The sequence below is a fragment of the Sorex araneus genome, chromosome 3 (genome assembly GCF_027595985.1).
Source record: "Sorex araneus isolate mSorAra2 chromosome 3, mSorAra2.pri, whole genome shotgun sequence".
In the NCBI taxonomy this organism is placed as follows: Eukaryota; Metazoa; Chordata; class Mammalia; order Eulipotyphla; family Soricidae; genus Sorex; species Sorex araneus.
The window spans coordinates 89,306,045-89,333,333 of record NC_073304.1 but is presented as its reverse complement, the minus strand read 5'-3'; the positions used below and the strand labels follow the sequence as shown (position 1 = coordinate 89,333,333).

At 40.6% G+C, this 27,289-nt stretch overlaps 1 protein-coding gene across 3 annotated transcripts in view; it reads right to left on the bottom strand.

Moving 5' to 3' along the window:
- GOLM2 (golgi membrane protein 2) overlaps window positions 1-22,596 on the bottom strand; it is a 70,608-nt gene extending 48,012 nt beyond the window's left edge. For 2 of the 3 annotated variants that reach the window (XM_055131386.1, XM_055131387.1), the window contains exon 1: window positions 21,957-22,595. In XM_055131386.1, the coding sequence (XP_054987361.1) occupies window positions 21,957-22,283 (327 nt within the window). In that variant the 5' untranslated portion in view covers window positions 22,284-22,595. Of the gene's footprint in view, window positions 1-21,956 lie in introns of all 3 variants that reach the window. The other variant, XM_055131385.1, reaches the window with a different exon arrangement.
- Between the last annotated feature and the right edge of the window lie 4,693 nt (window positions 22,597-27,289).

Genomic DNA, 27,289 nt, shown 5'->3' with positions numbered 1-27,289 from the left:
ATAAAACCATAGTCTAAATAAAAGGCTCTTCATAATCCAAGCATAATAAATTTATTTCCCACCTCCATTCCTTTGCCATGTAAAGATTTTTTTCAGTTAAATACTCAAAGTACCTTTATTGTTCACTATTTCTTTGCTATACCAAATACTCTATTATTCTTGTCAAACTTTCCAGCAGAATTCCCACAAAAATAAATGTTTAAATGTTATCAGCAAGTACCAGTTCCCAATTTCATTCACTTCTTATGAATACTAGTTTCATTGTGCTAGTTATCTCATCTTTAGTTATATCATATGCCTTTGAACAGAGGTGCCAAGGATTGGCTCTAAGATCTCACAAATCCCAGCTGGCAGATTATTAAACCCATAATTTTATTATATCACTCACTTTAGGGAGGTGAGGATGGGGGTCACATCCAGTGATACTCAACGGTTACTCCTGGCTCTGCACTCTGGAATCATTACTGGCAGATTTGAGGATGATGGTTGAGGATGATACAGGATAATGGAAATTGAACCCAGGTCTGCAGCATACAAAGCAAGTGCTCTACCTGCTGTACTAACTCTCCGGCCCCAATATATTTCTCATTTTTAAAGTCTAGATTACAGGCATCTATTTGATCCCTCTTCTACACACACACACACACACACACACACACACACACACACCCTTAAAAGTCCTATCTAGCCCATAACACATCTTGATACCTTTTCACATGTTCAATGTCCTTCCAAGGAATTCTAAATCCTACCATAAAAATTCCTTATATTCATGCAAAATCTAAAGATGAAAAACAATGACTTTTACTCTCATTATCTATTACCATTGAGTTTGTCCATAAAGACTTCTCTTACTCGGTGTCTCACTTTCAATATTTACTCCAATTCCTCAACTTTTTATTTTCTTTTATGCTTTTATGAATAATTTCTGCACTTAGCTATATCTCTTTTAACTCTTTTAATTCCTTTGGCTTTAATCCTTCCTCTGAGTCTTTACTTCTTGTTACTACTTCCACCATCTCATCTTCATAAAGATGCCAGGCTGCCCTTCTTATTTTTCCTCCTCATATTTTTAATTTCCCTTTGAACAATATTGTGCTTATTTTTCATAACTACCAAATTTCTCGGGTGTTGCTCAATTATTCTGAGTTCTTACTACTGCATGAGTAAGAAATAAAAAAAAAGAAAAGAAAATCCTTTCCTTACATCTACTTTCTGGTAATTGGCCATGCTATTAGGAATATTTTATTTTCCTTTAAGTATATTCTAGACAGCATATAATTTTTTTTTTCTTTTTGGGTCACACCCAGCGATGCTCAGGGGTTACTCCTGGCTTTGCACTCAGGAACCACTCCTGGCGGTGCTTGGGGACCATATGGGATGCCGGGGATCGAACCCGGGTCGGCCATGTGCAAGGCAAACGCCCTACCCGCTGTGCTATCGCTCCAGCCCCCAGCATATAAATTTTAAGTATTGAAACCTTATTGGGGCTGGGAAGGATTGGGCTATGGCCAGTGGTGATCAGGGCTTACTTCTGTCTCACAGTTTCCATTTTTGTTACTTAAAACTTTTCCCAAAATACCTTTATGTACAATATGCAAGGAAGATACCAAATAATCAGTTTCTCTTTGAAATTTCTTTAGGGAAAAGAGTTAAGGGTATATCAATAGACAGACACATGCCTAGTTTATATCTTGATGAGATAGACCCCTAGCCAGATTGAAAAAAAAATTCACAATGCTCAAAATTCCTTGCCTGGGTCCAGTCATATTGGGAAGACACTTATATCCAGTCCTTTTTTTGGAGGTGTGGGCCACAGCTGGTGATGCTGATAGGTTACTCCAGTCTCTGCACTCGGGAATCACTTGTGGTAGTACTCAGACCATATGGGATGCCAGGGATCCAACCCGGGTCAGCAGTGTGCAAAGCAAGCACTTTAACCACTATACTATCTCTCCAGCCCCTAGTCCTTAAAAACAAAGCAAAACAAATAAAACAAAAACCTCCCACTTATCACATGCAGTTCTATATCCAATAAGAATGTCATCATGCTCCTTTTCCATGCCCAAGGTTTATCATAAATAAAAATTCCTCAATGGATACTGTGTCTTGTATTCATCCCTGTGTGTTCAGTACCTGGCATACTGCCTGAAACCAATAAATACTTAATAAGTTTTTCACAAATGACTCCCTAGGATTTTAGGCTCCTTACTCTTTGAAATACACGCTCTCCTACCTTAAGTTGTACTTTATTCACATTTTTATATAATTCTAATTATCCTTTCTATAACATTTGTTTTGAAATCCCTCATTTATTTGCCCGGTAATCAACTTCATTGCCTCGGGTTTTACCTCTCCTACAGTAAAGCAAATTTGTTTTTCTTAGGATTAGCAGTCCATCAATAATGGAGTGACTACTTCAGTTCTGAATTTTTCCAAGTCGGTTTCATAAAATGTTTACTCTCCTTCCTGAAATCTCTCTTTCACCTCTCTCTCTCTCTCTCTCTCTCTCTCTCTCTCTCTCTCTCTCTTGCTTTTACTCTCTCCTTCATCCCCAGGTACTTCATCTATTTATCTATTTTCCTCTAATCTTTCCTTCTCCAGTACTTAAAACAATCTTTATTTTTCTACCATATCTTTCTGAAGCTCTTTTAATGCTTTCTCCATCCCACATGGCTACTCTGAATTAATTTTGGCAGCTGTACCAGCTCAGTTTCTCTGCTTCTCTTTTCATTCTGGGACCTTGAAAATGGCTCAGCTGTGTATGATTCACTTTCATTAGGCCCTGTTCTTCGCCAATCTATATAACTATAACTACTAATCCCAAAGGTTACATATAGCTGGATTTTTAAAGATACAGTTAGTTTCTGAATCATCTTTCTTCTGATCAACATTTTTTTTCTGATTATATCTCATTACCATATTGTTTTTAGAGATAACACTATCCCCTATAACATAACTGCCCAATCAGCCTAATGCTCAGATTCACTTGGGCAGATTTTAAAAATACAGGGCTAGAAAGGATAGTACAGTGGGTAAGGTACTTGCCTTGCATACAAGTGAAAATGACCTGGGTTCAGTCTCTGGCACCCCACCTGGTCCCCTGAGCACCACCAGGAGTGCCTGAGTGTAGAATTAGGAGTAAGCCCTGAGCATTGCCAGACGTGGCCCCCCCAAAATAAATAAGTAAATAAAAACATATAGCCCTTGGGCTGGAAAGATAGTAGAAAGGGTAAGGTGCTTGCCTGTCAACCCGGGTTCAATCTTTGGTACCATATATCGTCTCCTGAGCACCACCAACTGTTATTCCTAAGCCCAAAGCCAGGAATAAGCCCTGAGAATTGGGGACTACATTCCTGCCCATGCATACTCCTCTCCACCAAAATCATAGGCGTGAGACATAGTATAGGGATTAGGCTTTCCTAATGTGCACTTGCCTGCACAGCCAGGGGTTATTCTGAAGTGCAGAGCCCTTGAGCACTGCTGGGTGTGGACCAAAATCCAAAAATAAACTAAACTGAATCTGAAAAATATCTTTGCGTTTCTAAAATAAACAAAATATCAATCTAGGTGTACTCTGATACACTTCAAATATAATCCTAAAATGCAAGAAAGGTAGTTGATAATGATAATTTACATTAGAATATTTTTATCATGTCTTCTAGAAAAGGAATATATGTGGATACTATCTATGGTAACCCTAAAACATATCTATGTATGCTTTGGTTTATGAATCAACACAAACAGTTAAATCAATAATCAAATATTTACAGTCTATAGGATCAAGTCTCTTAAAGGTTTACAAAGTTTTGGTTATATTTTTATAGTCAATAAATTCATAATAAAAAGTTGGCAGATATGAGGCCAAAGAAGTAGTAATGTGGGTAGGGTACTTACCTTGCATGCAGCCAAACCCAGGTTCTATCCCCAGCATTCCTTATGGTCCCCTGAGTCCAGCCAGGAGTGACTGCTGAGCTCAGAGCCAGGAGTAATCCTTAAGCACCTCCACGTGTAGCCCCAAAACCAAAAGCAAAAACCAAAACCAAAGGTTGGGAGACAATTACACTGGAAAAACAGATCCACGGTCAAAGTGAAAATACAGTGGTGGTTAAGGAGCTTGCCTTGCATGTTGCCAATCTGGGTTCAATCCTCCATACCATATACTGTCCCTTGTGCCCTGCCAACAGTAATCCCCGAGTGCAGGGCCAGGAGTAAGCAGTGAGCACTGCTGGGTGTGGCCCAAAGGGGGGAAAAATAGATTCAATGTAGATGTGTTCATACAGTTATTAACTGAATTAACTCGGTGTGAACTAAAGACTAACATTTATGCACATATAGATATGAACTCAGCTTCTAGAACCATATGTTCCCCCAAATACTGCTAGGAGCAACCCACAAACATGAAACAGGACGTAGCCTCTGAGCACCAAAGAGGATTAAATAGAAGACACACACACACACACACACACACACACACACACACACAAGTGGCCTCTACCCTCAAAAACATCTTTTTTCTTTTTTTTGCTTTTTGGGTCACACTCAGCGATGCACAGGGTTTACTCCTGACAGTGCTTGGGGGACCATGAGATGCTGGGAATCGAACCCGGGTTGGCCGCATGCAAGGCAAATGCCTTAACTGCTGTACTATCGCTTCAGTCCCTCAAAAACATCTTAAACATGGGGCAGGAGAGATAGTATGGAGGTTAAGGCACTTGCATTGCACTTGGTGGACCTGGATTTGATCCTCAGGAGCACATAGGTCCCCCAAGTGCTGTGAGAGGTCATTCCTGAGCACTAAGCCAGGAAGAGCTTCTGAGTACTTCTTGTGTGGTCCCAAAATCCCCAAAACAAAACAAAATGGTCTCTGAGGCAGGTATTGCCCTGGTTAACAATTACACTGTGCTTAGCTGAAGACTCCATTCTCTCCAAGGATAGTTCAGACATGGACTCGGTAAGACGACGTGGCTTCAGTTCAAAAGTGTTGGAGACCACCAAGGCCACCCCACTGGTGCTCAGATACCTCCAGGGCTACTCGGGACAGTGCTGGGGTGGGGGAGCATGTGGTACTAAGGACATACTTTGGGTCATCTATCTCCCCAGATCAAAATAATGTTTTTAAGCTCAGTTTTACCAAAGAATTCCTCTACTTACAACTACTTACAACTCTTCCGTTTTCTAATCTTATAAGAAAACATCTAGTCTTTCATCAATAAAACATTGTATTAGCAATGGGCCTTATAATAAAGAGATAGGCCTTATAATACTGAGAATGTTGCTTCTGTTTCTATTGTGCTGTGAGATTTTAAATATTGTTTTGCTGAGAGTTTTAATCCTGAATAGGTGTTAAATTCTGCCAATTTATTTTCTACAAAGATTTCCAATCTCACCACTTCTGCTTAAGATTATACTGGAGGTTCTAGCCAGTACCATATATATGGTAAGGGGGGTAAAAAGCAGCAAAATGCAAAGAGGGGCAATGTCCTGATTTGCAGATGGCTTAATTGTGTACAGAGAGAATGCTAAGAATTTTACCAAGAAACAAGCAACTAGTAATGAAGTTTAGTGGCTTTTTTGAATCAATGTCTTAGAATTTTTCAGTCCAAAAACAGCAGAACTAATATGAGATCTAACACAGGTAAATTACACAAAAACCAATAGCATTTCTATAAATCATACTACAAGTGGAAAATAAAATTTCATTTTTAATAATATTAAATAGAAGAATTACTTGGGATAAAAACCTTGTCTTAAATAACTAAAATTAGGGGCTGGGGCAATAGCACAGCGGGTAGGGCGTTTGCCTTGCACCCGGCCGACCCGGGTTCGAATCCCAGCATCCCATATGGTCCCCTGAGCACCGCCAGGGGTAATTCCTGAGTGCAAAGCCAGGAGTAACCCCTGTGCATCGCCAGGCGTGACCCAAAAAAGGCAAAATAAATAAATAAATAAATAAATAAAATTACAAAATGCTGCAAGAAATTAAAGAATATCTAAAAATGGACATAATACTGTCTTCATAAATTAGGATAGTCAATATTTAAGGATTCAGTTTATTCCAAATAGACTCATACATTTGGTATATGCTGAATTCCTAGAAAGATATGTTAAAATCCTAATTACACCTGCCATCCTCATTCCATTTCCTTACTTGAAAATTGGGTCACTGCAGATCCAATTGACTGAAAATGAAGTCAGGCTAGATTAGAGTATGCCTTAATCCAGTATTACTGGTGTCCGCATAAGAAAATATAGAATTAAGAAAGAGAATGCCATATGAAACAACAGACCAATAGAGGCTGAGTTCTGCTGTCAGTAAACAAGGAATTCCTGAGGTTATACATCATTTAGGAGCAAAGCACCCCCCTCCCCACCAACCCTTAATTTTGGAATTGTCTTCTCCCAAAATGAGAGGATAAATTTCTATTGTTTTATGCGATTTTGTTTGTAATGCTTTGTCACAAAAGCCCTAGGGAATAAATATATATCAAATATTTGAAAGTTATTTGAGGGAATGATCCCTGAGCACAGACTCAGGAGTAAGCCCTGAGTACTGCCCAGTGAGATCCAAAAACAAACAAAAAAATTTTTTACTTGATGTACTGGCTAGATAATTACTCATATAATTTTGTATATTTTATTGTATCTCTAATATATATAAATTATCAGACTGGAGAGATAGGACAACAAATAGGGTGCTTGCCTTGCACAGGGCCGACCTAGGTTTAATCCCCAGCACCAATATATGGTTTCCCCAAGCCCACTAGGAGTAATAACTGAGCACAAAACCAGAAGAAAGCCCTGAGCACTACTGGGTGTGGCACGAACACACACACACACACAAAATGTGTATATACATATAAATATGTATATATTTATACATATCTATATAAAAATTTACATAAACATTGTTTCTCATTTTAATTTCTGGGAAGAATGCCTTGGTATTTGGAATCAAATACAGATGAGCTTAGAATTCTATCAATCTCTTACCTCTCCTAAGCTATTTCTTCACCATAAAATAAAGAAGATTAAGTACATAAAAGTCTGTCCTGTAGATTTTGATATTAGCTGCCTTCTCTTCTGGTAACATTGGTATACTTGAACTTGAAATCTGGTCTTGAATTATTCTCTTAAAATCCATGTATATAAATTAAATTGACAAAAATATATTGAGAATTTACTATTGCAAAAGAGGTTCTAGAAACATGTCCCATTTTTATTTTTTTTTTGTCTCCCTCTTTTTTATTTCCCCAACTTAAAAAAAAAAAATTCTCAGGGCTGGAGCGAGAGGACAGTGGGTAGGGCATTTGCCTTGCAATCGGCCAACCCGGGTTCGATTCCCAGCATCCCATATGGTCCTGAGTGCAGATCCAGGAGTGGCCCCTGTGCATCGCCGGGTGTGACTCAAAAAGAAAAAAAAAATTCCCATTAAAGGACAGACTAATCACATGAGTTCCTGTAGAGACTATAAAATGACCTAAAAAATGAACTAGGATTTAGTAAAGAAAAAAGATACTCAAAGGAATTTCATTAAGCAAAAGTTGTATTTTGTGGATGAAGACCTGAGGTTTCATTCATATGTATGCATGTGTATATATGTATGTATATAGCAGTGCAGAGATCAGAATCATGGAAGTCAAACATGTGAGGTATACACTCTACCACCCGAGCCACATCCCTGGCTCTTGTCCCCTTCCTTCCTTGACCTTATTTGTTAGTAGAGAATTAACATTTCCTTCGAAAGTCCAAGTTTCCCTTTAGGCATAGGCATTGGAGTCATTTCATTTTCTCACAGTGCTACAGACAAGGTTCCCTTAAAAAAATTTTTTTGGGGGGGTGGGGTGGAGGGAGGGATGTGGGAGACAAATCTGGCAATGTTCAGGGGTTACTCCTGGCTCTGCACTCAGAAATTACTCCCCTGGCACTGCACAGGAGATATATGGGATGCTGGGGATCAAACCCAGGTAGGCTTCATGCAAGGTAAGTGCCCTAACTGCTGCTGTACTCTCTCCTCTGGCCCCTCCCATTCTTAAAGTTCTCTCTTTTGTCCTACTTTTCCTGGTCAGGCACTGCCTCTGAACAATGTTGACTCAATGCTTTTCAAGAATTGTCTGCCACTTCTGATTTTTTTTTTCTTTTCAGTGAAACTAGTTGCTTCCTCTAGGAATGACTTCAAAACTTATTTCTAGAATGCTTTCCCATTTAAAATTATTTAGTCTCACTTTACAATGTATAACTAACTTAAATTCAAATTGGAGTACTTAAAAAAAATACACGTTTGCTGTAACAAAGACCTAATTGAGGACCAGAGAGATAGTTCAAAGAGTCAGAGTACATGCTTTGCACACAAATGTCCAAGGTTTGATTCCCAGCATTCATGACTCTTGGAGCATAGCCGGGAGTGACCTCCAAGCACCAATGGGTGTGGCCCAAACTTAAAGATCTAAATAACCAGCTAGAAGTTTTCACTCTCATATTTAACTTTTTGTTTGTGTTTTTGGGTTTGTTTTTGAAACACCTCTAGAGGTGCTCTGGGTTTACTTTTGGCTCTGCACTCAGGGATCACTCCTGGCAGTACTGGGGTACCATATGGGGTGCTAAGGATCAAACCCAAGTTAGCTGTATGCAAAGCAAGCTCCTTAGCAGCTGTGCTATCATTCAGGATCTTTAATTGTTTTATTTTTTTGGCAGCCACAACCAGTGGTGCTTAGGGCTTACTCCTGGTTCTGCACTCAGGGATCACTCTAGGCAGTGCTTGGGAGATCACAAGAGGTGAAGAGGATGGAATCTGGGGTGTCTGTGTGGAAGTCAAGCGCCCTAACCACTGTACTGTTGCGTCAACCCCTTAAGTACATGTACATTTCATACTGCTGATTTCCTTAGCCTCTTCCATGAAACTTTTCTTCCTTAACTTCATTAACACCTACTTTCTCTCATCTCAACACTCAACGATTTACATACCCTTCTCGTTCATCTTTTCCCCGTTTTCTTTTATAAGTGGGATGAAGGGTTTGAGTCACACCCTGTGGTGCTAAAGGGCAACTCCCAACTCTGTTTGAGGGCTGTTCCTGGTGGTGTCAGGGACTAAACTCAGGCCTCCTGCATGCAAAGCATATGCTCAATTCATTAAGCTATCTCCCCAGGCCTTGGTTTAATTTCTTTATTCATCAGATATGTTTGTGCTTCCATTTTAGGTCAGTTCTTATGCTACATGCTGTGAATACTCAGTGAATGAGACAGACACAGTATGCATGATTATTGGCGCATACAACTGAGCAGAAATTATAAGGGAAGCCCTAACGTAGCTTAGGAATTTAGGAAAAGATGTTCTTGAGAAAGTCTTAACTGAGTACTAAAAAAAGATTAGGCTTTAGTAAGGTATAGAATGGAGAGAGGCTGGGAGAAATAAAGAGCTTAGAAAAAAGTAAAAAGGTTCCAAATTTAGGGCACTATATCTTTTAAAGCACAGAATGGGAAAAGTATGAAGAGTTAGACAATCTAAAATTTCAGTATATGGAATGAAGAGAGCTAAAGAGAAAAAGATAATATTTGATAGTTGAAGTCAGATTGAAAAAAATATTTGCAGGCTATGTTAAAAGTAACTACTCAATAAAATTGAGTGGTAGTTTCTTCACAAAATTGAGTGTGTGTGTGCATGTGTGTGTGTTTTGGTTTACAAAATTTAGCTTATATATAATACACACACACACACACACACACACATATATATATACAGTGGAGGGTTGTTTTGTTTGGAGGCCACACCCAGAGGTGCTCAGGGCTTACTTTGGCTCTGCATTCACTTCTGGGGGGTGCTAGGAATCAAACCTGGGTTGGCCACATGCAAGACAAGCATCCTACTTGGTGTACTATCTCTCTTGTCCCTTTAACTTTTATATTTAACAATCTCATTGAAATATAATTTTCACACATCTATTTAAAGTATACAAACAAGTTGGTGACTGTCTTTGTTTTGGATGACACCTGGCAGTGTGCAGGGGCTGGATGCTTGAAGATCATTCCTTGTGGTATTCAGGGAATCACAACCTGAGATCAAACCTGGGCATCCTGCATGCAAAGCATGCTCTCCTGCCTGTTAAACTATCTCTCTAGCCCCTAGATATGGTATCTTTTATCAATGACTTAAAGTTTCTACTTTGTCATCCCTTCTTCTCTAATTTCTATCATTATACATTAGACTACTTTTTCCTAGATTATGTAATAATAAAGGATACATACACACACACACACACACACACACACACACACACATGCACATGTGGGGGTCACATCAAGCAGTACTCAGGGATTATTCCTGACAGTGCTCAGAGAACCACCTGTAATGGGACTGAACCAAGGTCAGATGCATGCAAGACAAGTGCCTTAACCTCTGTATTACCTCACAGGCCCTCTAAAGTGTACACCTTTGAAAAAAAAAATAAATAAAGTGTACACCTTTGAAGGGAACCTTTCAAACAACACTCAGAAAATTAGGGGCCTCTCCCAAGGATACTATCAATAGGTTTGATGCTTGGGTACAGCAGTATGGAAAGTTACTAGGGCTACACATGGCAATGCTAGGGAAAGGAAGGGGTGGCATCATGTAAATATACTACTATGGATAGTTATGTATAAGTCTTTGTGTGGCCATGTTTGATTTTTTTTTAGATAATACCTAGAAGTGAAATGGCTGGGAAGATCTATATTTAATTTTATATAAAACTGCTCAATATTCCAAAGTTGTCATATAATTTTTTTAAATTTAGTCCTGTAAAGTTAAAAAATTATTCATGATTGGATTTCAGGCATACAATAACTCAACACTGATTACTTCACCAGTGTCCACTTCCCTCCACTAATGTCCTTCCATCCCCATTTGCCTCCTACCCACCAGCCTGCTTCTATGAGGTTATATGTGTGTGTGTGTGTTGTGTGTGTATGTGCGTATGTTGTGTGTGTATTTTGCACTATCGTTTACAGTATTGTTGCTGATAGGGCTTCATACGTAACATTTCACTAGCTTTCAGAGTCCTACCATTTTATACAGCTACCAAGAGTATGCAGGTATAGTTACTCTACACCCACACTAGTACTTGTATTGCCAAACTTCAATATTAGTAATTTTAATGAGTGTAAGTAGTGTTTCATTGTGGCTTTAATTTTAATTTTCTTCCTCTTCCTCCCATTTTTTGGTCACACTCAGTGATGCTCAAGGGTAACTCCTGGTTTTGTACTCAGGAAATACTCCCCCATAAAGATATCCAGTTACTGGGGGCGTAGAGAGATAGCACAGAGTGGTAAGGCTTACTCTACATGTGGCTGACCATGGTTGAATTCCTGGCCCCACATATTAACCCTCAAATATTGCCAGGAGTGACCCTGAGTAGAGAAGTCAGGATAGAAGCTCAATACCACTGGGTGTGATGCAAAGATCCAAAGTCCCAAACCTATCCCTAATATCCAGTTGTTTCAACATCTTTCCTTATTAAATTGCTTTAGTTGCTTTATTTTGTTTTAGGAGCTACACCTAGGTATGTTCAGGGCTACACCCGGCTCTGTGCTTGGGGATTACTCCTGGCAGGCTAGGAGGACCATATGGAGGGCCAAGTGCAAGGCAAACACCCCACCCACTATACTACCCCTATGGCCCTGCATTAGTGTTTTTATCAAAATTCAAATGGCTATGTATCTGTACTGTAACCATGATCAGCTGAGTAATAGAAAAATTAATACTACATTGTCTTGATTACTATGTCTTTCAAGGGGGGTATTATGGCGGCCACACTTGGCTATGCTCAGAGATTACTCCTGGGTCTACACTTCAGGAATCACTCCTGTCAGGGTCAGAAAGCCATGTATGGTGCTGGCGATTGAAATCAGGTGGGCTGTCTGTAAAGCAAGTATCTTTCCTGCTATACTATATCTCTGGCCTCTACTATGTCTTTGTAAGTCTTTAAATCAGGGAGAATCAGTCTTCCAACTTAAGTTTTGTTTTACATATACATCTAGAATTGGTTTATCAGTTCTTTTTGTTTTTGTTTTGAGGGCTACACCAGTGATGCTCAGGAGTTACTCCTGGCTCTGTACTCAGGAATTGTTCTTGGTGGTGCTCGGGGGAACCATATGGGATGCTGAAGATTGAACTCAGGCGGGCGGGTCATGTGCAAGGCAAACGCCCTACCCAGTGTACTATAGCTCCAGTCCCTCAGCTTCTTAAAAAAAAGTCTCTAAGCATATTTACTCAATATTTTATTTGCCAGCACTGTCATTACAAGTTATAACACAAACTCTTGTGTCCAAAAGCAAACAAAATTTATTCCATCATAATTCTGAAGGCCTGAAATAAAAAATTAAGTTGTCTTTGTCTGTAATTTCTCTCTCTCCTCTCTCTCTCTCTCTCTCTCTCTCTCTCTCTCTCTCTCTCTCTCTCTCTCTCTTTCTCTCTCTCAGGGAAGGATCCTTCTTTGCCATTATCTTGGCTTCCAGTGGCTGCTGGCAATCCTTGGCGTTATTTGGCTCATACGTCAATTATTCCATTCAACGTCTCCAACTTCATGTGGCCTTCTTTCTTTTGTCTTTTTCATATCAATGTCCAGCATTTCTCTTCTTAAGGACATACAATATTGACTGGGTTAAGGTGCTTATTCCCTAATCCAGCTAAAAGTACACTGGTTTTAGCACTTAGGGCTATCAGTAATTTATAGGGGAGAACTAAGTATGATCCTCCCTCAAGTAACTTAAGATTTTACTGGGCAGAAAAGGTCAATGCATAAAGCTATTAGTAAGAAATGAAAAACAAAATAATGTGGCTCAAATATATATATGCACACATATATACATTGTATTACATATTACATATATTATATTACATATAATATATATAATCCCCTGGGAGGGGACGGGTTGCATTTCCCTCCCCGTCCTGAGCAGAGCCTCAACAGTTGAAGACCTCCGGAACCCAGCCACAGCCATGTTCAAGGCCACTCTACACATGTTCGGACAAGCCTCACGCATGAAGGAACTGGCAGAGGAACCCAGGTGTGCGGGACCCAGGGCCAAGATCTCCAAGGCTGCTCGGATCAGAACTGGGCCTCTTCCAACCAGATCCCCCACGGAGAGCCCAGCAAGCTACCGAGAGTATCCTGCCCGCACAGCAGAGCCTGGCAAACTACCCGTGACATATTCGATATGCCAAAAACAGTAACGATAGGTCTCATTCCCCTGACCCTGAAAAAGCCTCCAATAGTTGGGAAAGACGAGTAAGGAGAGGCTGCCAAAATCTCAGGGCTGAGTGTAATTGAGACGTTACTGGTGCCCACTTGAGTAAATCAATGAACAACAGGATGACAGTGATACAGTAATATATACATTGTATATAAGTAAGGAAATACATGTGCCTGGTCAGAAGTTCCAGGGAGTTTTATAGTGGAATAGAAACTGGTTAAAAGACTGTTATTACAGATACACAGAAAGAGGCAGAGGCTAACAACCAAGTGGAAGTAATAAAGCAAATTAACATGACATATAAAGACAGGTAGAGAGACAAAAGAAAGGCAAATGTCTTTTATTGAGTACAGTTTGGGTCTGAACACAAAGGTTGGTGGAGCTACTCCATGGAGAACCTTCAAGGTTGGACAACAAGCTTCTAACTTGATGCAGTGAGTGATTCTGCCACTTGGAGAGGAAACATCAAGTTTGCTTAAAGTAAGGGGGAGAACTGATAAAAAGAAATAATATAAACCATAGTAAGGAGATTAGTTAGGAAGCTATGGCTTCTTCTAAAAACACAATTCTCTTTTCCACAATCAGAGTGTTCAGAAAAAAAATTCGGGGGGTGCACACCCCTAAGATTGCTTAGGGCTTACTTCTGGCTCTAAACTCAAGGATCATTCCTGGCAGGGTTTGGGGGACCATATCAGGTGCCAGGGATCAAACCCTGGTCAGTCACATGCAAGGCAAGCACCCTACCATCTGTACTATTGCTCCCAAGCATGTGAACCAGTGAAAATGAGACACTGAAAGAATCAAATATAATACTAAAGTTTCTAATGTCAGCCTTAATAATGGTTGCACAATATTATTTAGAGGGATCAAGGTAGAAAGAAATATAGCCATGGAGTGGTGGAATGAGTGTTGCATGATTTATGAATAATTTGAAGTAGCAATTAACACATAGTTAGAACTTGGCTGGATTATGAGGCAGAGAAAGAAAATATTATTATGTGTAATATATTCAAACCATAAAAATTTATTTTCAAATTACAGTGGAAAAAGAAGGCTGCAGAGAATAAGTCAAACACGGGAAGAATTAACTAAGCCTAACTAGAAAACAAAACCAGGAAACGAAAGAAAAAAGTCAGAAGGAAAAAGGCAGATAGGCTGAAGTTATGATAGAATCTTGGCAAGAATATTGAGAGCCCATATCCTGGAGGTGGGACAGAAATAAGGAAGTAGTAAAAATAATACAATATTAAGTATGACACTTATCAAATGTTTCCCTTCTCTACTATGTGGCAAATTCATCTAAGCATTGAGGAGTGGACACACCCAGTGCTCAGGACTTACTCCTGGCTCTGCAGTCAGGGGTCATTCCTGAAGGATCCAGGAGTGCATGAGCACTTCAGTGGCAACAGTATGCAGTCTTTTCGTAGACCATTATAATACTATTGTAACCCAATTACATAAACTATAACAGAAAATTAATTATAAAAAGTCAATTCAGTTAAAATGATGCTAAGAAGGCGGAATCCTAATCCATTAAAAATGTACAAGAAGAGGAAGAGATGCAGAAAGGGAAGAATATGCTCAAAGGGAATAGGAGGTAAAGAGGAAGCTGGTAGAGGATAGCCTGCAAGTCAAGACATATGCCCCGTAAATCAACCTACTGGCATTTGAACCTTGGACTCCGGAGACTTCAGTATACCAATTTCTGTGGCTTTAAGTCATGAAAGGTCTCCTCCCTCTGACAGATTCCTTTAGGGAGACTTCTCCCTCTGATAGAATCCTTTAGGGAGATGACAAAAAATAAGATAAGTTTTGAGGAACCTCAAGGAAGTGAGGTTTATTTCAATTTCCCTAGATACTGATATGGACAATTTTAAGTTCCCTTAAAGAATTTATGTGCTCTGACAGTCAAGTAATAGATTATAAATGACAGGCAAGAATAATAAATTGTTAGATATACAATATCACCATCCTCATTCCTGTGAGGCAGAGATTCCTAGATATTCAAAGGCAGCCTGACAACAGCAATGAGAATATCCTAGTACCTAGATCTTGTCTCGAATACCATTATCCAATAAAAGAAACCAGTGTTACTTAGACAATGGCAGATTCTAGGACCGAAAAAGGAAATATACAAATGAACTTTGAAATATCCCAATAGTACCAGAAAGTGAGGAAATGGCACAATGTTATTATGCCCAAGGGATACAAAGAATCAACTGAAAGATCTCCCCTATTACCAAAGCAGAAACAATTTTGAGCAACAAAATATAGAATTTATTGGATTATAACCACTGTCACTGTCATCCCGTTGCTAATCGATTTGTTCAAGCGGGCACCAGTAACGTCTCTCATTGTGAGACTTATTGTTACTGTTTTTGGCATATCCATTACGCCACGGGTAGCTTGCCAGGCTCTGCCGTGCGGCCACGGTACTCTCGGTAGCTTGCCGGGCTCTCCAAGAGGGGTGGAGGAATCGAACACGGGTCAGCCGCGTGAAAGGCGAACAGCCTACCGCTATGCTATCCCTCCAGCCCACAGATTATAACCAAAAAGTATAAAATAAGTATATAGTAGTTTTACTGGTATTAATGAAGGATTGAATAAATCAATAAATAGGAAAGAAGACAGAAAGGTATACGTAGAATAAATCCCAAAATTTATGAAGCTGCCTTATTCGTAATAAGATACTGATAGGTGTGGCTGTACATAATGAATTCCTTCAAAAAGCAGAGCATAGAGGGAGAAAAAACTTCACAGTGAAGAAATCTGACAAACATTACCTTCAATGCAGATGATCAAGGCTGAGATCAGCTTTAAGTCACTTTCAGATAAATATTTCTGATATGATACAATCAGAATGACACTTTTACCTCTGTGTTCTTCTACCCGAAAACTATAATCCCAGTCTTATCTTCAGAAAAGCATTAGACAAGTCCCATTTGAGGGTCATTCTACAAAATATCTGACTAGTCATCTACATAAATGTCAAGATGAAATCTGAAAACTGTCACAATTAAAAGGAGTCTTTAAAGAAACTAAGACAAAAACATAATGTGAATCCCTGGATAAGATCCTAGAACAACACAATAATAAAAAAGACATGAGGGAAAAATGAGGAAATCTGAATAAAGGGCTTTAAATAAGAATAGTTTATCAAAACTCATTCATTAATTGTGATATATATATATATACATATATATGATACTACTATAACATGAAACTTCTAGTTTCTGCCTTTTTCTAGGGCAGGGTGATGGATCCAAGGACGGGGGCACATGGTTTCCATGCAGGAGCCCTGGGATCAATCCTTGGCACTGCAAGTGACACCACAAAAAAGAAAATTCTCTGCAATATTTTTGCAATGATTCACAGGTCTAAAAATGATCTCAAGTAAAAGTTTATTTAAATAAAACAGAAGATAGTCTGAATAGGGACTGTGTGTCAATACCTTCTATGCATACATCGCACCTAAGGCAATTCAGTAAGGACAATGGGACCTTGGGTATATAAAACTGGAAGTAAAGGGTTTACAGGAGTGATGCCTCCACAGGATCCTGGTTTGCAACAGGTACTGAAGGAAATGCTTAGTTAGGCATGCAACCACAACTGTTACGATAAAGACCACTGAGGATTTCCAAAATCTCAGGAAGACTTGGTATCACTATCCACATTACCTTGAAAACTTCTAAGATTTAATTTCAGACACTACCTTAGCAATGAAAGTGTGAATAGTTAGGACACTTAAGCTACAATTAAGAAAATCTCAATTTGCTTAGTTTAAACAAGAAAAATTTCAATCCCACAAAAAAAGTGCCACTATTCTGTTACAATATTCTATTTTGTTGTTTTCAATGCCTCAGTCAGTCCTTAGTTAACTCTCTTGGCCTCTTATTGCCTTGATTTCAAATATTATAAGTAGAAGCAGCAATATCTGGCAGAGACCATCTTTTCAATACTAACTTTTCTGAAAAGTATCAGCTATATTTTATTTTATTATTATTATTTTTTGCTTTTTGGGTCACACCTGGTGATGCTCAGGAGTTACTCCTGGCTCTGCATTCAGGAATTACTCCTGGCGGTGCTTGGGGGACTATATGGGATGCTGGGAATCAAACCCATGTCAGCCACATGCAAGGCAAACGCCCTACTCACTGTGCTATCGCTCCAGCACCCAAGTATATTTTAGGCTGATCTTCAAGATGAGTTTCTCTGCTGCTTCTCATAATTAGACTGGGGACTTTGTATCCTGGGGAAGAATGTATACCAAACTAAATAGTGTTTGCCTCCAAACACAATGAGTAAGTGAATGGAGGCCACCACTCTTGTAAACTACACATAAAACTTGGAAAGATGGAGCTTACTGCTCAGGAGACAGTAACCTGAGCAAGTCTATCCTAAAGGAGTAGAGCTGTTTTTAATAGTCTGCTTGTTTGGGGGCCATACCCAGTGGTAAAGGGGTAGGAGGAAGGGAACATTGATGCCCAGCTTGGTTTCCAGGGGTCTGTGTGGTGTCAGGGATAAAACCAGGGCACTCGCATACAGAGCATGCCCTTTGAGCGACCACCTAAGCCAGCAATTTACTTCCTCCAACACTACCATCCTCAGAGGGATTTTTTTCATGGCTGGGGGGCACACCTACAGTACTCAGGGTTTAGTCCTGGCTCTGCACTCAGGGATAACTCCTCAAGGGGCTCAGGGGCAACATATGAGACACAGAGAATTGAACCCAGGTGCAAGGCAAATGCTCTCTCCACTATACTATTTCTCTGGCCCCACACCCAGACGGATTTTTCAATCTGTTGCAAAACAAGGTTTCTAGGCTGTTTTTGCTACAACTTGACTTGTACTGTGTGAAGCTTGATCCTTCTACAAACATGTGATTTATCTGTACAAAACCTAGGTTAGCGTTATGATCTTCATTTTACGGATGAGGAAACAGGCCCAAGGAGTTAAATAACTTGCCCTAAAAATCACAACTAGAAACTAAATTATATCTGTAATCTTCAAAGTTTAGAATGTGTGATTTACCAGTATTTTTCCAGATATCAAGGGACTAAAAAAATCAGAAACATTTGGTAGACAAATTTCATCTTTAGCTGATCCAGACCCTTTACTAATGGGTCAGAGATTGTATAGGGTTTAAGGTGCTTGCCTTGCGTGTCACAGACCCAAGCTGGATCCGCAGCACAGCATATGGTTCTTCCACATCCCCAGCACGCTAGGAGTGATCTCTGAGCACAAAGCCAGGAATAGTCCAGCTCATTTCCAGGTGTAACCCAAAAATATATTTAAAAAAGGACAATCCCTTCTATTAGCAGCTTAGCTCCTCATGAATCCTAAAAGCAAGCATGCCAAGAAAAACATTGGGTCAAAATATAAAACTGATATTAAAAAGACACAAATCTGTGAGCCAGCTGCACAGAATATTAGCCAAACAAAAGGTAGTCAAGACAAGTAGGACACTTCCCAAATCAGTGTGCTTTGCTAAATTCTACATTCTTCTGAACCATCATAACAGGTAAGCCATAATAATGAAAATCTGTATTCAAATTAACTTAAACACTAACTCATTTTTAATTTCCTTACTGACAGATTTCTCTATCAGTATATACAAGCAGCCATTTTATTTATTTATTTTGGTTTAGGGGCAACACCCAGTGTGTCATAGGTTACTCCTGGCTCTGCACTCAGGGATCACTCCTGGAGGTACTCAGGGCATCATATGAGGTGCTGGGGATTGAATCTGGGTCATCTGCCTGGAAGGCAAACACCCTACCCACTGTACTATCTCTCTGGACCCACAAGCAGGTATTTTATTGTAATTCTTTTTTTTTTTTGAGAGGGTGGTAACACTCTACAGTGCTTAAGGGACCTTGCATAATGCCAGTGATCAAACCTGGGGCTCCCACACATGAAGCATGCACTTCAGGCCTTTGAGCCCTCTTTCCCCCAACCCCCAAAGGCATTTCTGAAGTTCAAGAGGATACACTAAAACTATTTAACACTTCCCTCCCCCAAAAGGCTGTCTTTCTATTTGTTTGTTAACAATTCCTAAAATTCTGTTTAACACACCTGGAAAAGCACTATTCTAAGGGGAAAGCAGAGGCTCCAAAATAGTTTATTGTGAGGTGGCTAGAGGGGAAAAAAATCCTCTGAAGAATATAGTAAAGAAGGCAGGGAATGGGCGGGAGAGATGATTCCTTAATGCTGAGCCAGGAGTAAGCCCTGAGCACTGCCAGATAAGGCCCCCAAATAAAAAAGTAACAAGAAGGTAGGATAGAGGCCCTGGGAGGTTGCTCAGTGCCTTCCAAGCATAGGCAAAAGAGTTTCATCCCTGGTGCTACTGTGGGGGTTGAGTGAGTCCCAGCCAAGGGCTCTGCTGTTTGTGCATGGAAGCTCCACTGTGATCCCCAGTGCTACAGTGATTTCCTACACCACCACAACCAGGTATCAACCAGGTATGTACAGTCCCTCAACTGAAGGCATGTGACCCTGCGCAAGCACCACAACCCAAAAGACATGTGAGCACAAGGCCAGGAAGTGTAATGTCCTTATAAGCACCTCAACTGAAGGAGACCCCAGCAAACAACCAACCAACAGCAGGCATGGGGTGTTAGCCTCAGTCATGCAGCAGCAGCAAGGAGACAAAAGGAAAGGAAAAGAAGGGAGGGAGTAAAAAAGTAGAGATTACGTTATCAAGTGCAGCATAACAGAAGCAAGAAACAAGATAGTCTCCAAGAAGCCAGAGAATAACTAAAGTGAAAAACAGTACTGCCAGAAGACCCCAAATAAGAATATAAAATCGGGCGCAGGGATTATAACTAGGAAAACTGTCACTTGTGCTTTTCATGAGAATAGATTTAGTAAAGTAGAAGCAAAGAAAGAACGGCAGACAGAAAAAACTGGCACTATTAGGGATTAAAGAAGAAATTGATAAAACACTTCTAAACCAACATTTGGAATTTAGCAGTAAAAGTAAAAACGGGAAAACAAACATTGTGTTAGTTGGGAGAAGAGATTACACAGAATAATAATAAAAAAAATTTTAGTACAAGGAACAAATCCATACCTGCACTAAGAGTGATAACCTATTGAAAACAACAACAACAACAACAACAAAACAATTGAAATATAAAGTACTAGAAAAGATTTATCTTGGAGCTGGAGCAATGGTACAGCAAATAGGGTGCTTGCCTTGAATATGGCCAACTCTAGTTGGATCACGGCACCCCATACAGTCCTCGGAGGCTGCCAGGAGCAATCCCTTAGTGCACAGTCAGAAGCCCTGAGCACTGCTGGGTGTGGCCCCCAAAAGATAGACTTATCTTTTGGTTTGTAGTTAAGAAGAATGTGAATAGTAATGCATAAAGGTTCCAAGTTCCAAGTCGAAAGACCTATCTGAACATTCTAATAAGTTCATTAATATCTGCCTCCACCCAAGAGAACTTTTCCATCTTTAGAATTCATTATGTAGAATGTGTATAAATTTGCTATCTCTTGTCACTCACTAAGAATGTCTGTCTATCTATATTATATTCGGTGAAAAGGCATTTCTGGAGAAACATCTGAGGGTCTCAAGCTTCATGAAATTGGAAGGTAGAGGCTGGTAGACAGTAAGAAAGCTGGAAACTCATGGAGATTTTAATTTTAAATTATTTATTACAATGATTTTGATATTTAAAAAAACACCTGTGATTACAATAGGAACACACACACACACGCACACACACACACACACACACACACACACACACACCACAAAATAATGCAAAGGTTACCAAAGGAAGGCCCAAAAAAGAGAGGTATTTACCTAACTCATCCAGAAATTTTCATGATTTTGTTATACCAACAGAAGTTGCATAAGTCATAAACAAATATAGAGCTCCCAGATATGCTAGTAAGAACAAAGACAATTTAGTAGCAGATAGTTACATTCAGCTTTAAACTTTTCCATTTAAAACACTGTATAGCATACATCTACATAAAACACCAAATCTAACAGCTACTTATGCATACAAAATTTCATTTTTATTTCAACAATAATGAGGACGCTGGCATGAAATTTTATTTGGAACATATTTTTAGATTCTGCCCTTTTGACTAATTTCATTAACAATTCAAATCGAGTACCTAATTTTGAATTACTACCTTCAAGTCACAAACGCAGCTCATCTATGGCTCCCATCTAGCCTAATATTTTATCACAAAAGGCAGCAACAGCTAATTCTTTAACCCATCACCTTATTTAGATTTAAGGAAAGTCTTGCTGCTTTGACAATATAGACGGTGACCACCTTGATTAGACAACTTAGAGAAAATCTCCTTCTTTAAATTAATACTGATCAGGGTGCAAGACACAAGGAAGAGGCAACAAGATCCATATCAAACCTGGCAGCTTCCAGATCTGTCGTTCTGTGAACGGAAGGCGGCCACATGATTACTACTGCCAGCTCAGCATCTGAGCTTGGGAGAAAAGGCGGCATCCACAAGCAGGCCACTCATGAGAAACAGAACTCAAGGCCAGTCTCATCTGCAGAGACTGATCGGGAACTGGGCAGTGATAAACCTGGAAATTTCTATCAAATAAGGCCGGTGGCCTTAAGGGGAGCCTCCAGGGCTGCAATCCTGGAAGACACAGGGCAGTCGCTGGGAGCTAATACCGCTCCCCCGCCCCTCCAGGAGCTGAAAGCAACCATGAGGGCTGAGGGGACAGGGCTCGTCCTTACCTTGTCATCCTCGCATCTCTTCCCCAGGCCTTCCCTCGCCTGCAGCCGGCTGCTGAGACGGCCGTAGTCAGCCTCCTTCAGGTCGATCTGCTTCTTGTGCGAGTCCACTAAGAGCAAGAGGTCGGAATTGCGCTTTTCCAGGCGCCCGCGGGCCACCTCGGTCCGCTGGACCTGACTCTGCAGCTCGGCCACTTCTTCCTGAAGCAGGACGTGGCGGGAGGAGATGCTCCAGTAGTTGAAGGCTAGGGCGACAATCACCACCAGCAGCACCACCAAGACGAAGGAAGGCAGGCGGCCGGCCCGCCGATTGGCCCCGAAACCTACCATGGGGCCGAAGCAGGCTGTGCCCAGGGGCCGCACGCCGACACCTGCGAGCAGAAGCTCGGGCCTTAGTCGCTGAGTGGCCCGGGGGACGCGGCCCCGGAGCCGGCCGGAGCGGGAGGCTGACCGACTCGCCCGGGGGCGAGCCGGAGAAGGGGGCGGGGCCGCAAGCCGCAGGCCCCTCCCCGCCCCCCTCCGAAAACCGGGCCCAAGCGCGTTCCCGCGGCTGAAAAACACAAACCTGTACTTTCCGGCAGGAACCCGGAGGATCCGGCCGCCCGCACCTGCGGCCCAGCACCCCAGGGTGAGGGAGTGGGGAAGGGAGCCGGGAGAGGGCGGGCTTCGCTCTGGCTCCGCCCCCTAGCTGGGTCCGGGTCGCCTAGGGGGCCGACGCCCCCCCCTCTTCTCGCGAGAGAGTGGGCTTCTCTCGCCCTTTGCAGTCTTATCTCGCGAGGGTTATATCAGTTAGGGAGAGTGTTGTGTCCATTCTGGCAGTTTGGAGCTTCTTCTGTACCTGAGGCAGAGTTCCCTCAGACTAATTCTTCATTTCACCCTTGACCCAGAGTCTTGGTGGGGGGAGAAGGGGGGCGGTGGGGGGCGCTGAGCTAGCCCTTTTGAGAGTCTGTCCTTGATAGCATTTGAGGCTGTGAACATTAGGGAGCCTATGCAGGTGAGCTGCGGGCAGAAAAGGCTATTTTGTACCTGTTTCAGTAGGAGGTTTTCTTCATGCAATAGCAATGCCCTGAACGTTACAGAGAAAAAGCACGAGGAGCTAAGCTTTTATGACAGAAAGGGGTGGTGCCAGCCCGGTTTCCAAGGTTACGGCTCTCATAAACCAAAAGAACTTTGATACGTGGTGTGCCTCAAACGCACTGCTGCTTTTGCCTGGAGCTAGGCTTCCAAGTAGCAAGTCCAGAAATTGCCCTTAGAGAATGGTGAGTATTGCAATTCGAGTAATGATAACGAACCCAGCCAGCGGGCACATGCGGGGCTAGAAATAATAATTCTCTTAAGTGTTTTCCCGCAGGCCTAGCCTCATATTATCCCCCTCGACCAGTTTACAGATGAGAAATCAAAGACATAAAAATGTTTCAGAAACTCTTGAAGGCTCATAACTGAGACAGCTAGGCTTGAATTCAGGTCTTTGATCCCTAACGTCATCACTCTTTAGTTTATACCAGTCTAGCCGTTACTAATGATCACTGCTTAGTATTAGTTATAATGAATTTTTCGTCGTATTTTCTTTGTCCTTTGCAATTAAAATTTTTTTGAATTCCCAACTGTGTAAGAAGAAAATGAAGTCACTTCATTTTTCAAGCGTCATACTCAAAAACTAACATAAACATAAAGCATCATAAAATGTAGACTTCGATATATTCATTCAAATCAGACTGATATAATTTTGAAGCAGGCAAGTTTGCCACATTTGGATAATTATTCTATGCTCTCTGAACATTTCAAAAGTAATCATTTGGAGTAATGATCCTAGTGTATCCTGGAAGTATTGCACCTCAAAGAATGATTACTGTGTTCATACAAAATGACATTGCTAGAAATATTAGAAGTAAATTTACTACTATTTTAGTGGATTACTAGCTGGGGAAAGAAGAAAGCAATACACCCTGAGTGGAATCCTACCCTTGAGCAGATCTTCTAGTAATCTGGAGTAATCTCCTTAGATGAGATTTTTGTCCTTGAGTTAATCTTCTGGAGGAATGGCCTAACTTGTCTTTGTTGATTTTTAAATGTTCAACCCCACCCTACATGATTTCTATATAAACTAGACTGTAAGAGTGGGCAGGGGAGTCCAGAGAGAGAGAAGCAGAAGGAGAATCAGAGGAGAATGGAGAGGAGATTGGAATAAACTGCAATTGATACCGACCAGCCTGGCCCTCCTTCCTTCCTTCACCTACCCATCGCCATTGGCCTCCCTGGGGTGGGGGAATCAGAGACCACCGAACATAGTGGCCAGAGAGATAGAGCTCTGCTGCCCCTTAGTAAATATACACAGTATCATACTATTTTACATGGCAGCATCTCATGTGAAAAATGAAAATACATAGAGTAATATAGTCGTTAACATGATGTTGAGGGAAAGATAGGTAGGAAGACTAATTGTAGTCAAGTGTTCCCAGAGTTGCCTTGCACCAGAGTTTGTTTGCCAGCTATTTAGAGGGGATTTCATCTGCTTAAGTATCTTTCCAGCTCCTACTTTTTGTCAGATACTTGAAATAACTATTTGTACCTTTATTTCATTTTAGCTACAGGAGTAAATTGTTTAAGTTATACATGAAAAATAGCAGGGCAAGAATTTGAAAACCAGTCTTACCACTCTTTTGTAATGGAGATTTGTTTTTACTCTTCGTGGTTATTTCATCAAATGATCCCACCTATTTAGAGTCCAATTCAGATATCATAAAAACTATACAAATGCTCTCCTATAGATGGATGGCAAAAAACAAATTGAGGTAAAAATTCCTTAGGCAGGTGATCATGATTTTCAGCATGTTGCTAGTATATACACTTGAGATTGAGGAAGACGGACAGGGAAAGGGCCCCATGGCAGTAAATTTCAGAAATCAGTTTCAGAAATCCCTAATACCAAGAAATATCTGGAGAGAAAGATATTCTGAAAATGTCATCCTGCTTTTAGCTCAGGACAAAGACCAGACCCCATGCAGAGACAAGGAGCCGGAACAATGTCCTAACAAGACTGAGAGAATGAAGAAATCACCAGAGAGAAAAAAAGAGCTTCTGCTTGACAACTCCCTAGCAACAAGTCCAAGTTGAGGCATTTGGAAGAGAAATCCCAATATAGTCAGTTTCCCAAAGAGCTCAGACACTCCATTCTAGAGTCACCTGCACCTCTACTCTGGGTGCTTCAGTTCTCCCTTTTACTTATGGCACTTCTTTGTGGGGTTGTCTATAAATTTCATTAAGTGTACAAAATTTGCTTTACTTCAGGGATTTCTACTCTCTATGGAGAAGCCTAAATCTCTCCTTCATATTAGAATACTCCCTTAAAATTACTTTGCTTCACTACCTGTCTTCTCCCAAGACCATTCCAGGAATGATTCCTGAGCACAGAGCCAGGTGCATCTTTAATCCCCCTAGGAAGGCTGGCAGGATTTTGTGTCCATACTGTATAAGAGAGTTTTAATATCTTTTATCAGTCCTACCCCTCCCTGGAAGATACCCTACCAACAACAATATGATGTGGTGAGATTAACTCTGTGGTTTTCCTCTCCCAAACTCACAACCCAAGTCTAATCATTGGAAGAGAACATCAGCTAAACCTCAGTTCAGTGACAGTCTACAAAATACCTGATCACAGGGCTGGAGAGATAGAAGAGCAAGTAAGAAGCTTGCCTTGCATGTGACAAATCTTGGTTCAATCCCTGGCACCTCAAATGGTTCCCTGAACACTGCCAGGAGAGATCTCTGAGCACAGAGGTAGGAGCCCTGAATACCCCCTATTCTGCCACCCCCCCCCAAAAATAAATAAATCTCAATTTGGGACTAGGGATGTAGCTCAGAGCTAGAGCACCTGCCTTTCACATGTGGAGTGCTAGTTTGGTCCCCCAGTCCCAACCACTGAAACAACAAACAAAAGAAAATTATTTTCTTTTCACTAATTTTGTAATATCAGCATTTAACCTTAGTACCCCAGCTTCCTCATTTCCAAGGTGGCGTTTCAGTTAGGATTAAGTTTGGCTTTAGGTAATTGGACAAAAGTAACTTAAATAGCATTTTCTTCCTTCTCACATAAATCCAGAAGTAAATTCTCCTTGACAGTTAAAGCAGGCTCTTTTGACTCACTGTTCATTTATCCCTACCATAGGACCCTGTCTGCACTTCCAGACAAGACATTATTTTTTTTTAAGCAGGTTGGGAGTTTGGACCACACTGCACAGTCCTCATGTGCTCTCTCTGCTCAGTTGTAACTCCAGGCAATGCTCAGAGAATCATATGTATTCAAAAATGTAATGGAAATTTGCATTTCTTGTTACTTAAAGAAAAAGAACGTCTTCCAGCACATCAAGCCTGTGTTGCACCACTGTGCCAGAAGAGCACTGAGCTGGCAGTTTGGCACTACTTGGGAGTAACCTGGTTGTCTTGAGCACAGCAGGAATCCTTTCTTGCCCCCCAAATAAAGATCTTAGAGTCAAATATTAGTGATATTGAGCCTATAGGAACATGCTTTTGTGATCCAGTCTTATCTTTTCTTATTTGTTTTGCCACCTTCTAAGAATATCCTGTTTCCCAAGCTAGGCTATGTGTCTGACTCATGGATGACTATTTCATATTGTAGTAGCAATATACTTCCTTCTTTTGCTACTACCTATTCACAGATGTACTCATTATTACATTCTCAAAAACAATGATATAAATTTTTAGGTACCCCACAATCACAATTATATTGTTAACATAACAGTTTCTAAAAGTATTTAACTAAAGTGGTTATTATGAAATGAGTAATGCTTTTAAATATTATTATAAGGTAATATTAGAAGCCTACTTTGTCAAGGCTTTATATCATGAAATTAATGTTGATTCATTGACTAATTAATAAAATTGTTACTGAGAGCATCTGAGCACATAGAACCTGCCATGTGTGGACAGGAGGAGTTGCTAGGGCATGCTGCAGAAACAGGAAGTTCCTCAAGAACTTCAGTAGACTAACAGGAAAATAGTCTACTTTCTTTTTCATTTTTTTTCAGGTAACAGTGGTTTATGAGACTGTAAATGTGTATGGTTTCAGAGTACCATGTTACCATATGATGTGACCACCAAAGTATTCCAGTCTTCCTCCACTGTTTGTATCTGAGGTAACCTCAGTTCAGTTGTCAGAGCTTAAGGGTTTGTTTGCATTGAAAAATGTCCCTTTATTTGTTTCTTTATATTCCACCTATGTGTAAGATTATTCAGTATTTGTTTTTCTGCCTGTAACATGACACCTCTGTTCCACCTGTTATGGCAAATCGAAAGATTTCATCTTTTGTTTTCGTGAA